A 14,335-nucleotide genomic window follows, 5' to 3' on the forward strand; every position below is an offset into this window, starting at 1 on the left:
GGCTTAAAAAAAAAAAAAAACACCTTCTTTAAAACAGGACACTTAAAAAAATAAAAAAGTAAGACACAAATAAGTGTTTTTTTGAGACACCACGTAACATACTGAAAAAAAAATAGTTTCCCAGCAAATAGACATTTGTGACTTATGAACGAGATGAAAATCACAAAAGACAAGTTTTGTGTTGGTGCATTGCCCTCAGGTGAGGTACGTGTACCACTATGGAAAATGTAACCAGTGTGACTGGAATCAACTTTGGTTTCAAAACTTACCCAAATTAAAATGAGGCTTAAGTGACGCATTTAATACAAAACAATATTTTACACATTGCTAATTAAGATACATGTTGTAGTTATATTATAGTGTTTGAATATGGTTATTCAGGACAAATTTTAGTTTTTCATTAAAAGTTTTAAATCACACAAAACATACAGGATAATGTGCATTTCCTGTTATTGGCTCCTTTGCTCTTGCTGTTGCATTAATTCATGTCTTACAGTGCTTTAAAGGATAAAAAAAGAGGCCTGGAAGCAACATTGGACTCAAAAGGCTAACATATTGCTATAGCTTTGGTTCCAATTCAAATTATTTCCTGTTTTATACTTGTCCAATTTCATTGCTCAGGCTTGCTTAATCTGGCATTAGTTGTTAATATCACAATTGAAAAAAGAAAAAGAAAGGCATTTCAGCCAAGTCCTTAATTTTCAAATAAACATGGAGTAGTCACCATTAGACTGTCAATTGGGCTGCTGTGTTACAATCTTCATTTAGACATAGTGCTTTGCCCTCATGGTCGTCTTGTGTCACATAGGGACCACGGCTTTTTTCCATGGGTGTTTCAGGTGACAACAAACAGACACTGTAGGCACTCTAAACAGGATGTGGCTGCTAAGCTCAAGTCACCAGAGAGTAAGAATGAATTCAGCCTATTGCTAAGTGAAGCCAGGGGGAGAAGCCAAGCAGAGCGAATGTCAGGATGTTTGTGCATCATCTTCCAGGGTGTCATGACACTATTCCCTATGGTATCCTTCACATCCTTTTTCTAAACGTAACCCTGTCTAGCTATGCAATGACCATCTCTCGTGACTTATGCTACAAGGTGGCATTCAGATATAGATGGAAATACATGCTTTTACCTATGTAAAATCTACGGTCAGGTTAATGTACAGAAAAAAATGAAGCGTTCATTATCTCTGCGTATATGGTGAGCAATTACAGTTAAAGCAAACAATCTGAGTGACACAGTGAATGACGGCAGCAGAAAACCACAGCGGTTGCAGTGTGAGAAGCGCAGGCTTCCTGTTCAGATGCCATCACTTCCTCGTCATTACTCTGCTCTCCAAGTATGAATGAGGGGTGCTACACAGCACACGTAAACAGCATGGGCTCAGACATATCCACACTTTGTGCTCAGCCTAATCCCTCAGTGAGCACTTTCTTTTCATCCTCTCATGTCATTATCTGGCTACAGTTTGTGCTTGTAGCAAACTTTTTCAAGTCAAATGTACAGCTGGGACATAAAAAGTGACAGATAAAGTAATATTATGACACACAAAACCTAAAACAACCCACTGAGAGCCAAGATTGGGAAGTGATATAATCTCATCACAAATTACTGCTTTTTGAAAAACAGCTTTAACAGCTTTTTCTGGTTGCTTTTTCACAAACTCTGTCTAAGCTGTTAAGAGATTGTCCTTGCAGTTTTATGTGAAGGAACAAACAAGGCATTTCTTAGAGTTTCTGAGATATGTTTATTAAATTACACAATTTAATAAAGTCATGCCTATAATCACTGAGAAAATATAGACAACTTAAAATAACTTGTCCAGCCATAAACACTACAGTTGCAGAAAAGGAGAGATAGAGCTCATGTGTTTGTGAGTCACTGAGCTAAAGTGTAGCTCTTGTTATTACCTGTGAAGTAAAGCTTTGCTTGTTTTGGAAATAGTGTGGACATACACTCTTTAACCTTTTAGGCTGTTCAGAAAAACTGACATGTTTCACGATCTCAAATCACACAAGTGAAGGAAATTTAAAAGCCTGATTAATAATTGTCAATTTCCTGCAAGTACATGTGTTTCCATTTGATTTCTTATTGTCCATTAAATTTATATCTTTCCATATAGTTGAGGGTTTTTTGGATGTGACACATTCCAGTTATTTAGTTGTCACAACCTATACTTTCTATATGTACACATACAGCACACCCAAATATGGCATGTACACCTCATCCTCTCATGTAAAGCAATTTGGAAAGAACTTGTTTGGTTTTTAAATGGTCTCCAAGTAAGATTAAGCAGATTCACAGATTCCAAACTTTTGCAAACATTCTCAGTTCATGAGGGAGCATGTCAGGCAACAAGGAAATCTGGGTACTCACCGGACAAGTAAGTGTTGACCTACTGAGCCATTCTCGGTGATCACTTCATTCAGTTTCATCTCTAGGTGAACCATTCCCTGTTGAACATGAAGGCAAGAAGAGAGACCCGTGAGAAGTTGACAAATTAGTATCAAGAAATCTCAGTAAAAATAGGGACACAAAGTCAAATCTTAAGTTAATACTTGGGTTGTGAAACAAGATAAAAGTGTAGTATGTGCTAATGCAATCATGGCCAGATGCCAAATCTCTCTGCCCACCTCACTAATATTATTTTTTTTTTTACTACAAATACATAAAAATACTGCATTTTTAAATAAATAAAGCAATAAATAAATGCCACACATTATTTTTTCTCATATATCAAAATTGTTCCGGTTATTCTCTGGTCCTATTCCAAGATCTATGGCCCAGCTGTGCCTCATGTTTTTTGCTGTTTTAGGTTAATGGAGGCACTATGTGTGATAAGAGCCACTACAGCTGTGAAATTTGTCATCACTCAAAAGGATCTTTACGGGGTCGGATGTGGTGAAGGCTGCTGGTCTTGCCTTAGGAAGTGTCAGTGAGAGAGAGAGAGAGAGAGAGCGAGAGAGAGAGAGAGAGCACGTCAGAGAGAGCGAGAGAGAGAGCGAAAAACAAAACACCCACACACTTGCACTCTTGTCTCTGCAATTCAGCACTTGGCTTAGATGGCGTGTAGTTCTTTTTGATGCAATATAGGCCTTTAAGAAAATATATTGCTACCACGAATCTATATCAATCAGTCAATCTCCTCAGCAAATTACCCTATTAAAAATACTATTCCTCTCTTTCAGGTTATTATTATAATCTAAAATGTGTGCAGTAATCATTGCAATTTTCTTTATGAACTCAGCAAGTTTTCTGGACTGTGAAATAATGTATCTCACAAAATACATCCACAACTAGTGTCTAACTACAAAGAAAGACAGAGAGGCATTTTAAAAACACCTCGACCACTCACTTTTCAGTTGAAAGTGTCTACTTGTGAGTGAATCAGTGTAAAAGCACATACCCAGAATAGTCTGGCGTGGGCTAATGGCAGATAGAGTCAACATGTTAGCTACAGCAGCACAGAAGTGGTAGTGTGCTGTAGTTTCACCCAACACAACCAAAATCATTAGCGGGCCCTACAAAAGCAACGTAACTACTTCAAAAAACTGCAACAAATTTTTATTAAATATCCTAATTCCGATGCCACATTGGTATATCAACTATTTAAACACAATGGTGACAAACCTCAAAGGGCACTTCATCACAATATTGATACTTTGGCATCATGACACACTGGTCAGATGAGAAGAAGAACTTTCTGTATAGAAGCAGACCAGTTACGTAGTCATAATAAAAAATGTGTTATGGAGTGAGATGGTGGCAAATGCTTCATAAGTATTACCAAGACTTTTGAAACACTATGCAAGATTTAGGTATTACATTGCTTTTACTGCTTTTTTCCAGATGGCATAAATAGTGATGTTCACAATAATAACCGATGAGTGAGTTTCCTGCTTATGTTGGAGGTGCTGCAAATTATAAAAGCATGTATTCCCTGAATTAAAAGTTGTGTGGTGCCTTGTTGTTATCAAACCTTAAGACCAATGTCAAATCCAAAATGTTTTAAATTTTACTAAGGATAAAGGGAGATAATCCTCCTTGTTTTCCTCAGAAAACTAATGAAATCACTATTTCTACTTTAAACTTTCATGGTTCACACTGCTCATTTGAGCAGCAAAGATGCCCAAGAAAAGGAAAAAGGGCATTATCTTCTAAATCTCTTAAAAGCAAATGGACTTGAATTTCCCTTTGTAACATGCCAATTTTTTTATTTAAAACATTTAATTTTCCTATAAATTACCTGGACTTCTGAGTTAGGATCTACAGGTTGAAGGCTTAACCAGTGCTCCTTCCCACTGTATTTACACAGGTCATCCTTACGTATTGACACCTTGCCTGAAAAGACAATCACACAGGCATTAAACTACAACCCATCCATTAAGATGAGAATATATACACTTGTGTAAGTGTTTAAATGTTACTTACCAACAGGTAGGTCCCTCTGGAAAACGCTCTTGGCATAAACATAGAAGGATAAACACAGAAATGGGCGTGGGATCTCAAAGTAGAAGTCCTCTCCATAGAAAGGGCTGTAAATAAAGTCAGACATTTCATTTAGAATCAAACATAGCATATTTTGGGTCACAAACGTTGTGTTAGAATGTGAGAATAGTTATGTGTAGTAGGTTTATATGTGATTAAAATATGACCAGGTAAGTGGTTATAGGCAGATCCCTTTTTTGAAGTGTGCAACAAATGCTAACACAATAAAGCATGAGGCTTATCAGGGTTTATCAGGATTACTGTCTGTGTGCAACACCAGTGTAACCTAACTTTGGAACATTTAATGATATTGCATACAACGTTTTAAACATTTGACCAGAAAATTACTAGAATAATTTCTTGCTTTCTTCAATTAGAAACATATTCACTTGAAGTTGGAAAAATGTAATTTATTTCAAAGGCTACCAATCAGAATTTAGTTTCAAACAATCCAGATCATAGGTTTTTATGCTTATAGTTGAAATAAATAAAAACTTTGACAGCACTTCGAGAAATCCCTTAAGTACTGTACTGCTGTCAATCATGTATTTATTGTCATACAAAGGTGTGTTTATAAAATGTAGGAAAAAAAAGATTACTGAATAAACATGGCATTGTGCTCCAGCCTATGTGCAATGGCATTGTCATATCTGCGTATAAGCAGGATTTATTTATTTATTTTTATTTACAAGGAAATGAACTGTTTGAGCAGAAGGTGAACAACACAGGGTGCCCTCATGACTCATAAGAGCTGAGAGAAATACTTGTTCAGTGGTATAGGTTTAAATCTGTCCATTTTTACAATCTATTCTCTCCAAAACTTGTAATTTTCTAAATATGCTGCCATGTTATTTTAGTGAAAACTTCCAACATAATATTGTCTTGACACCCAAGCAAGACAGATAGAAGGAAAGACTTAAACATCCATTCACTATACAGTATCTGCTAAAGGAGTGCTGTATGGGGCTTAAGCCAATCCCAGCATGCTGTGCACTAGTTCAATATTCAGGGTTTCTGCCAAATTTAACATATATAAGATGTTTTAAGACCATTTTAATACAGCATGACTTTTTATAAACAGTGTTTTATGAAAACATGTCAAATTTGGCACTACCTCACTATTGTATGTAATAATTGTGCCTTGTCACAAAACGGATTAACTAATAAAAATAGTTTTAACTTATGCGACTTATTGTTATAGTGTTGGCACTATCATGATTATTGTTATTCTCATTTTTAATCTTACAGATGTTCTACTTCTCCTAACGCTAACGGCCAACTAATGTCTACAAAGGTTATAACATTACTGTCTGCAACACCCAGAAAAATAAATGCAAGCCTCAGGGTTAAAGACTTTTCAAAAACACTCAAGGACTTTTAGAAGCAATTGGATTATGTAGTTTCCCTAAATATGACACCCCTAGAACATTTGTGAAACGTTATAGACCTTATATCTATTTTGGCAAATAAATTATAAAAAGTGTACTAAAACTAAAAAAAAGGGACATTAATTTAACATAAGAGTCAAAACAATGCACTTGGTCATTCATCTAAGGACAATGATCTAATCTAATTTTTGTGACAAAAGCATGTGAGCCTCTAGGAATCACTTAATGGGATTCATGGGATCACAATCCGGTGTGAGTCTGAGAAAACCTACCAAAAAAGTTGAGAAGATAAACCAAATAAAAACAGAATACAATGATTTGCAAGTCTCATCAACCCATATTTTATTGGCAATAGAACATAAACAACATATCAGACGTTGAAACTGAAAAATTTAGCAAAATAATAGCTCAATATGAATTTGATAGCAGCAGCATATCGAAAAAACGACTAACCTAATTAGTTGTCAAATGGTCATCCATTAACTTTTGATTTGTGGCAATTATTTATTCAGCCTTTTGTTGCCCCTCTTCCAACTTTTGAGATTTGTTGCTACCATCAAATTCAAAATGAGCCAATATTTTCCATGAAATGCAAAAATTTCTCAGTTTATGTTGTTTATGCTCTATTGTGAATATAATATTGGTTGATGAGATTTGCAAATCACTTCACATCTTCCCAACTTTTCGGAATTGGGGTTGCAAGTGCATATGGCAACACCTGAAAAGTGCATTCCAGCATAAAAACCTTTTCCCCATTTGGTGTTGGCACTATCATGATTTTGCTGCCTCTGGACCAGGACAATCTGGTGACTTACATATTGCTCATTACTTTTTCAAAAAGGTATTGATTTTGTTATGGTATTTCTACGTGTAGAAATGAATGTGCTACACCAATTGTTACTTCACTTTTGTGTTGTTCTGCAACATCATCTAAGATGTATTGTTACTTAAAATAATCCAAGCTCTTTATTATTCTCCTTTATAAAAACTTTAACAATATACAATGGTATTAAACACCACCTACTGCAAATAGTATTTGAAGCAAAAACTGCCCTTGCTAGCACCATTAGATGATGACAGATGATGGCTTTACATTGAAACAGTTTATCTGATGCATTTAAGAGGGTATACAGCCCATGAAATGTCATCATTATAAGTCTCTCAGGATTGTACTTCCTCTGAGCCAGCAAAAGCCTGGCATTTACAAGAAATGTTTAGGGTTTACATACCATTTTACTGCCAAATACAATATTTGCAACAAGATATTTTTTCTCAAAGAATCCCTGAATAAGTGAATGGTTTTGTCATATATGATTTATTGGGTTCCATCAATCTAGTTGTACGAATTCAGGCAAACTCTGATCATGTATCAAGTCATATTTATTAAAGAAATAAAGAAAATGTTAAAAGGTTTAGAAATTTTTAAGCACCATTCTATATTTAAGATGTAAAGATACACATCAATATCAGATTAATATTTAGGGATGTATAAGTCCTTATGTTTGAGTACTTTCTGATAAGTACCGATACAAGCACTAAACTGTTTTGCTTCTAGTATGAGTTACTGGACAGTAAAAACCTTATCAATCAACTGCACAGTTAAGCTGATGAGAGACGCTGCTGGTCCAAGCAGTAGTGGGGAGATACCTGAAGAGTTTCAGACTAGACAGTTCAAACTTTCCACCAACTGTCACAGATTTGTACCGTTTGACAGGCTGAAAGGAGCACACTGCAGATGACTGGAAGTTATACATTAGACAAACCCACAAACTGCGTGAGAACAGGAATCTTGGCCTGTGCTTTTGACAAAACAAAGTTGCCAACCAGGATTTTTACAATCAACAAAGTTACGTTTGCTACTTTTACTAAAAAGAGCAAAAGGAAAAGAAAAAATAATGAACAAAGCATACATTTAAAGTGAGATCCTGGGTGGAGACAACAAGACAACCCAGACTCTGAAGTCAACAGAGAAATTTCACTACAAAGGCAGTCAAATGATGAACATGACCAACACACTTCAATCATTTAACAATATGTATAGTCCAGCCTCACAGCAATGGTGTGAGTTCTCTTATGTTGAGCAGAGGACTGACTTCCCTTTAGGAGCTGGCAATGACACAGTGAGCCCAAGCATCTGTGCCAGTCAGTGCAGCCAAGATAACTACCTCACATCAAGACAGTTTGAGCTGACATAGCCTAGGTTCTAGGTTAGGCACTATTTTGGTGTACCACCTGTCTTAAACAGACTGGTCAGTCAATTGTGTCATAATTGAACATTATATGAAAAGCTCAGTTCAAGTAAAACAGTGATCCTTGTCTTTTATATTTTTCTTCCAAGTCATCTTTGGCCAATTGAGTTGACAAACTTTGGAGCTGTGTTCAACTGTTGAAAAATAAAATGTAAATGTAGCACCAAATGTCAGGGAACTTGACATATTAAAAAGGTTCATCCCACACTATTCAATTACTGCACTTGTGGTTCTCTATATAATTTATTTATCTTGGATGGCAAAACATTTTGCCTAACACTTCTGTATTGGGTTTGGCCAATACATCTAGTGTACCCCCCCCACACACATCCTTATTAACATCATATGGAAATATGCACTACTCTGTACACACTCAACCATGCAACCACTATATTACCCATTTGTTGTCATCCTACCTTCTAAATAATGTATTAATACGACGTAAAAACAGTTGACCACAGCTGTATGAACATGCCTGCTTTATCCTAACAATTAGTGGCAATTACAGCTTTTATACAGTGTTTAAACTATTAGAAACAGAAACCCTTACAACAGGTGTGGGTCAAGCACCATGAAATAAATAGTGGGCAAAATATGAGTGATTATTAAGATGGGCTCAGCACAGGCTAAGGTAGTTGAGAGTGAAAGAGAGAAGACAGGGGAGAGCGTGGGAGGACACGCTTCCTTTGAGACTGTAAAATCCTTTTGAACATCACCGAAAGCAGGGGAGAAAAAAAAAAAGAGCTGTTGTGAAATACCTAAAGAAGGCAGACCCATGTTTATAGTCCAACGATATAGGAAGCTAAAAGGTTTCCCAAATGCCTGCCTCCCACGCCTTTCTCTGAATTACTTGTGAACATGCAGCTATCGGTAAAAAGGCTAATTTCAGTCACTTCATGTTTGTCAGCATAAATAGTAAGACAGAACCAGCTCTAAGCTATATAATGACAGTTTCAGTAATGTTTCCTAAAGACTACATTTAAAACTGCATATTTTTTCCCTATCATGTTTTACTAACATAGTACTTCTACCTCACAACAAGTAATCACATGGAGCCAGGGATTGACACACTGACCCTGTGATTATCAGATAATTTACTTTAGCCCCTGAGCCACAAATGCCCTTATGACCTTTGATATCAATTCTTAAAAACTAAACTAAATATTTTACAAAGTGTAACTAGGTGCTTTGTTTAAATTAAAAGTGAATTAAAATTGAATTAATTACTCAGTCACTTAACGCAATACTATAATACTATTGTATTCATCTTTATATTTAACATAAACAAGTGGAGAAAACAATCCATATAAACATAACCGTTACTGAAAAAGGATGTTGCCCATTGTCTACATTTCTGAAAAATACTTTTCAGCAACCCTGGCAGATGAATAACCAACACATTAGAAGATAAGGGCACATTGACAGCAGCAAAATCCAGAGTGAACACTGTTCCACTTTGCTCTTTCTATCATTACATAACAGATCACTGTATATTAACATTACGAGACCTGAAATAAATAATTATGAGGTTATAAAGTAATGACAAATGGACATCTAACTCAAAAACAAAAAGGCATTCAATATATAGATATATACAATAGAGAACAACACCACATCATCATGTTTGTGAAGTTGTAGTGGTTTGATATTTGTACTCGAATAGCATAGAGAATCACAAAAAAGATTTAGTACAAGTTCAAAGGATCACTCTGTGGAGGAAATACCACAAATAATACACTAAACCCAAATCCTTCAGCTGCATGTATAAACAGAAGGATGTTTGGACTTCTTGTAGTGTATAGCCAACGTTTCTGGTGAGGTGTGCAATGACTTGACGCAATAAATCCCCAGAATCAAAAAAAACAAACATTCTGTACACGACTGCAAATGGTTCCTCTATATAGAATTAGGTCTGAACTAGTGCACTAACCAGGAAACAAATCACTGACTATTCACACACTACTCACAGCCACGCAGCACACATGTCACATTTACACATTCCCCTACCTCTAGTAGCTGTCTTTAGTAAAACAACATTATCCATCTAAAATATACATTCTATTATAAGTGAATATTGTTAACTAGAACAAGACAACAAGCTCATGCTCAGAACAAAATATAAAATTAAACTACACATGCCACTTCAAAATAGAAATATATGTCATTATTAAGTCCATCTAATCAACAAAATGATTTTTCCACTTTCATCATTTAGTTTAGTAGCATTTAACTTGGAATCTACTGTGAGTGTGAAGCTTTAAAGTTGACACTACTTTGACGTTAATATAATTAACACTTAACTGGGCAGTAACAGCTGTAAAACAGCAATTGTAAATGCAAATAATGTAACCAAGATAAAGATGTACACCATTCTTATAAGTTATGTAACCTGCTCACCTGACACTTTTTTGGGTGCGAAACACCTCCTCTTGATCCAGATTTATGGTGCAAAATGTACAGAGATCCCTTTGTCGATTTGGTCCTGAGACTGGACCCAGGTTCTTAGCTTCACCTGCAGCACAAAGACAAAAACATGGCTACTTACTAACCTGCAGTACTTGTATTACTCCTTGTCAAATTAAAAAGAAAAATGTTTTCCCATTTTACGACTTTATGCCCACACCACATTCATTGGCACATAAATGATGACAGGTTTTATACAATCCCGATCCATACTAGATAGGTACAGTTCTCCATTATTTAGCTTCTTCCAGTTCAGTTATATTTATGTTATTAATGAGTGTATCCTTTTCAGAGAAGTGAACTAAATGACCTTTCAACAGATTTACAGAAGCCTATACACTCAAAAGAGATTCCCAGAACATAGGCATTTGAGTTTCAGATCTCAGAAAGCCTTACACAGCAAAGTCACTGAAAAAAAACAAGCGGCAGTGCTAATATCTCTGAAAAACTGGAACAAACAAAAACAAAGTTTGTTTATGGATTACTTATTTCCTTTTAATATTATTGAAATATAAGTTAGGGTTAATTTCACTAAAGCTGCTTCACTGCAAGCTTATCTTACACTGTATATTTAAAAAAATATTTTTTTATATTCAACGTCCTCTTGTTCATTTGGGGATTCATGCCAGTTGTCAGAGTGAGCTGCAGAGCGGATGTAGCTCAAGTAGACTTGAGGCTCATATGTGGTTAAAAACATGAAACATTGACTTCCTCAGCATAACCAATGGGGATGGTACAGCGCTGATTCACAAATGACAAACACCTTTGTAACACACACCACTTGCACCCACTTTTATTACATTACAGGCAGACCCAGTTTAGAAGCCATGAGGTTTTGTGCAACAGAAAAAAAAAAAAAATGTACCAAATTCAAGCCACATAAGTTAAACCTGAATTGTTAGAACAACTGAATAGTGTCACTCACTATCAACAAATATCAGTAACAGCTCAATGAGTTGGACTTGAGGATTAAATTAAAAAAATAAAAATACATCAGTCTAATTTAGTCCTATAAACTTTGGACAGATAATGTAAGCCTGGGTGAGGACCTAAATAAGGAAAGTCACCATTAGAATCAGCTTTTCAGCATGCTATTAACAAAGTTGTCCTGCTAAGTATGGCTAGCTAAACAGCCAAGTTATCGCTAAGCCTTGAGTAGGATGACCTGATGGGTTTAGAGTATATAAGCACATACACACAGACATGAACACATTAGGCCTGTCAAACCTAATGCCTTAACTTCTGTTCGGTAACATTTCCACTAAAACAGAAGCACGTCATCTTGTGAAAACCACAACCCAAAGGTCAGAGACTATTGCCTAAACAATAACTAAAGACTTTTACTGTGACATTAGAGTACACCATCCATTTAGAAACAGCATTAATAATACATCTTTTTAGTATGCCACCTCCATTGATGTAAGCTAAGGAAAAAGGACAGCGTAAACGAGGAAGAATGGAGTTTCGTAAGACTGCAAAGTGAGTTACATGCCATGATAGTTCCTCTATTTTTGTTCTGCTTACTGTTTTCTCATTAATTCATAGTAGTGAAACTGACATTTGTCTTCCTATTGTGTGCCTATGTGCAAGCTTTACATACTTGTTAACCTATTTTCACCTTGCAGTAAACTCATACAGTTAAGTCACATGACATGGTCTACACCAACTTTAGAAACATAAAATGTCTTCTAAGTACATATTAAAAAAAATGTCCTATCAAAGATATAACATTTAAAAAGCACAACAGACAATAATAATAATAATAATAATAATAATAATAATAATAGTAATAATAATAATAATAATAATAAAGAACAATCTTATGTCAAACTACTTTCTTCAAAGGATTGACTGCACCTTGTTTTACTTTCCCCATTAGGTTAAAGAAATGTAGCCGGGCCAAATTTAATAACTATAGGCAACAATGAATTACCTCAAAACACCTACACATGGAGGATGGTGCTGCAGTTAATGTGGACTAATTAATGTGTGAGAATCACCTCTGCAACAATCTAAGACCCCATTATTGGTATGTAAATGTACTTTATGGGGACCAGTACAGCTTGTGTAAAAGCTGAAGTCAGAAGAGAGTAGCCATACAGATTTTGAATTTGAGGAATTTGAAGAAAGGACCCTTACAGATTCAAACAGGTGCACAGCATGGTGGTAGGTACTCAAGTCGACCAGCCCAGCGTGTGAATGAGGAAACTGGCTTGTGAGGTATTTGACTTTGAAGTCAGTGTTTCCGATTTAGGCTACTACTAGATCCATGGCTACTACTAGAGCCATGGCTAGTGTAATATTACAGTAACAACACTTGGGTAATTAGTGTGCAAACTAACGTTAGTTTGTTTGGAACAGCAAGACAAGGTAACTGACTCATTCCCGCGGAAATTCAGTCATAGTGTAATGGCAAATGATGACACATGGTAACTACTTTTATAGGGGTCTTAAATAAAGCCTCGACATGCAGGTCACAGAGCAAACACTGAAAAAAAAAAAAAAAAAAGGAATCTCTGTTGAGACTAGATCTTTGGTCAGCAATCCCTCAGCACAACACCGTGATGTGTGCAATGATTGGCATTAGGAGGATTTAACGTTTGGTTTCCAGGTCATTGTAACCTTAATTATTTAAGGTTAGGTGTCTTAAGGAGCAAAAGATAAACTCGGAACGGACATGGTATTTGACAAGCGTTACATTTGACATTAAACGCCTATATTGTCTCTGAAACCAAATGGTATTTTCCAACATGAGCTAAGTTATCCGGCTGTCAGATGCCTGCAATGAGTAACGTTACAGCTGAATGGGTTAGTGACGATGAACTGAAGTGGTTGGTAGTAGCTAGCCTACTTTGTCACCACCAACGTTACGTTAGCTAATAGGGCAGCTCGAGTCCGCACAAAGCCCCCTCGTTTTGAAAAGTAGAACATTTCTGACTCTCAATAAACATTCGCTGTCCTCGAACCGTTTGACTGACGGTCGTAAAGAGCGGCTCAATGAATGAAATCATTCACAACAAGCGCGTAGCTGCCGCTAGCATGCTAGGCTAACTTGACGTTAACCAGCGGACCGACCAGATCAACTGGCTGCCTCTGCCTCCACACTGTTGATAACACGCCGCGCCCCTCCGGGTTCCCCTCTCGCCTGATCTACCGAACTCTGTCCATTTCTCAAAGGAAACGGATAAAACTAGCTCGCCAGTCAAACTTACATATTTTCCCCCGCAGACTCTGTAAAATCCGAATCTTTTTGTCGTCCTCTTCCGCCATGGTCAGAGCTGACTGTTGTCGCTGCTCCGGTGCCTTCAGCGCTGGTTTATCATATCCGTTTATGAATGCGGGTAGAGCGGAGGAAATCCAGCCCCACTGCCGCGTCACGTCAGGTCCTGTACACACGGGTGCCTTAAAACGTCTGGAGAAATATCAGACTTCCTCCAAGTCGAACACCTTTCTCGGGTTAGTGCTTCAGTCCGGAGATGGTAGGGATTTAAAAGGGGACGTAAGGTGTCTCCGTAGTATTCATTATGCAACACGCACTCTGGAGCTATGACTTTGTTAGCTGAAATTGTGTGTCAGTACTTTAGGTAACCTTATCCCTATTTGCACATTTCTCACCTGGTGTGAACTAATTACATCAGTAGTTTAAAAAATGCATCAATCATTCAACTACTCCATGAAGCACACAGCTTTAGGAGTCGTGTCAGCTATTATTTAACATGCAAATTATTAAAACTAAATGACGGATG

The 14,335-nt window shown here is 36.6% G+C and overlaps 1 protein-coding gene across 1 annotated transcript in view; it reads right to left on the reverse strand.

The window, feature by feature from the left end:
- The window catches only part of rasa2 (RAS p21 protein activator 2), a 30,613-nt gene extending 16,549 nt beyond the window's left edge, over window positions 1-14,064 (reverse strand). Inside the window, exons 1-5 of the mRNA XM_067507705.1 lie at window positions 13,802-14,064; window positions 10,524-10,638; window positions 4,433-4,536; window positions 4,248-4,342; window positions 2,378-2,454 (exon numbers count right to left, since the gene is read on the reverse strand). Coding sequence (XP_067363806.1) covers window positions 2,378-2,454; window positions 4,248-4,342; window positions 4,433-4,536; window positions 10,524-10,638; window positions 13,802-13,859 — 449 coding nt within the window. The 5' untranslated portion in view covers window positions 13,860-14,064. The remainder of the gene's footprint in view (window positions 1-2,377; window positions 2,455-4,247; window positions 4,343-4,432; window positions 4,537-10,523; window positions 10,639-13,801) is intronic.
- Between the last annotated feature and the right edge of the window lie 271 nt (window positions 14,065-14,335).

The sequence above is a fragment of the Channa argus genome, chromosome 6 (genome assembly GCF_033026475.1).
Source record: "Channa argus isolate prfri chromosome 6, Channa argus male v1.0, whole genome shotgun sequence".
Lineage (NCBI taxonomy): Eukaryota > Metazoa > Chordata > Actinopteri > Anabantiformes > Channidae > Channa > Channa argus.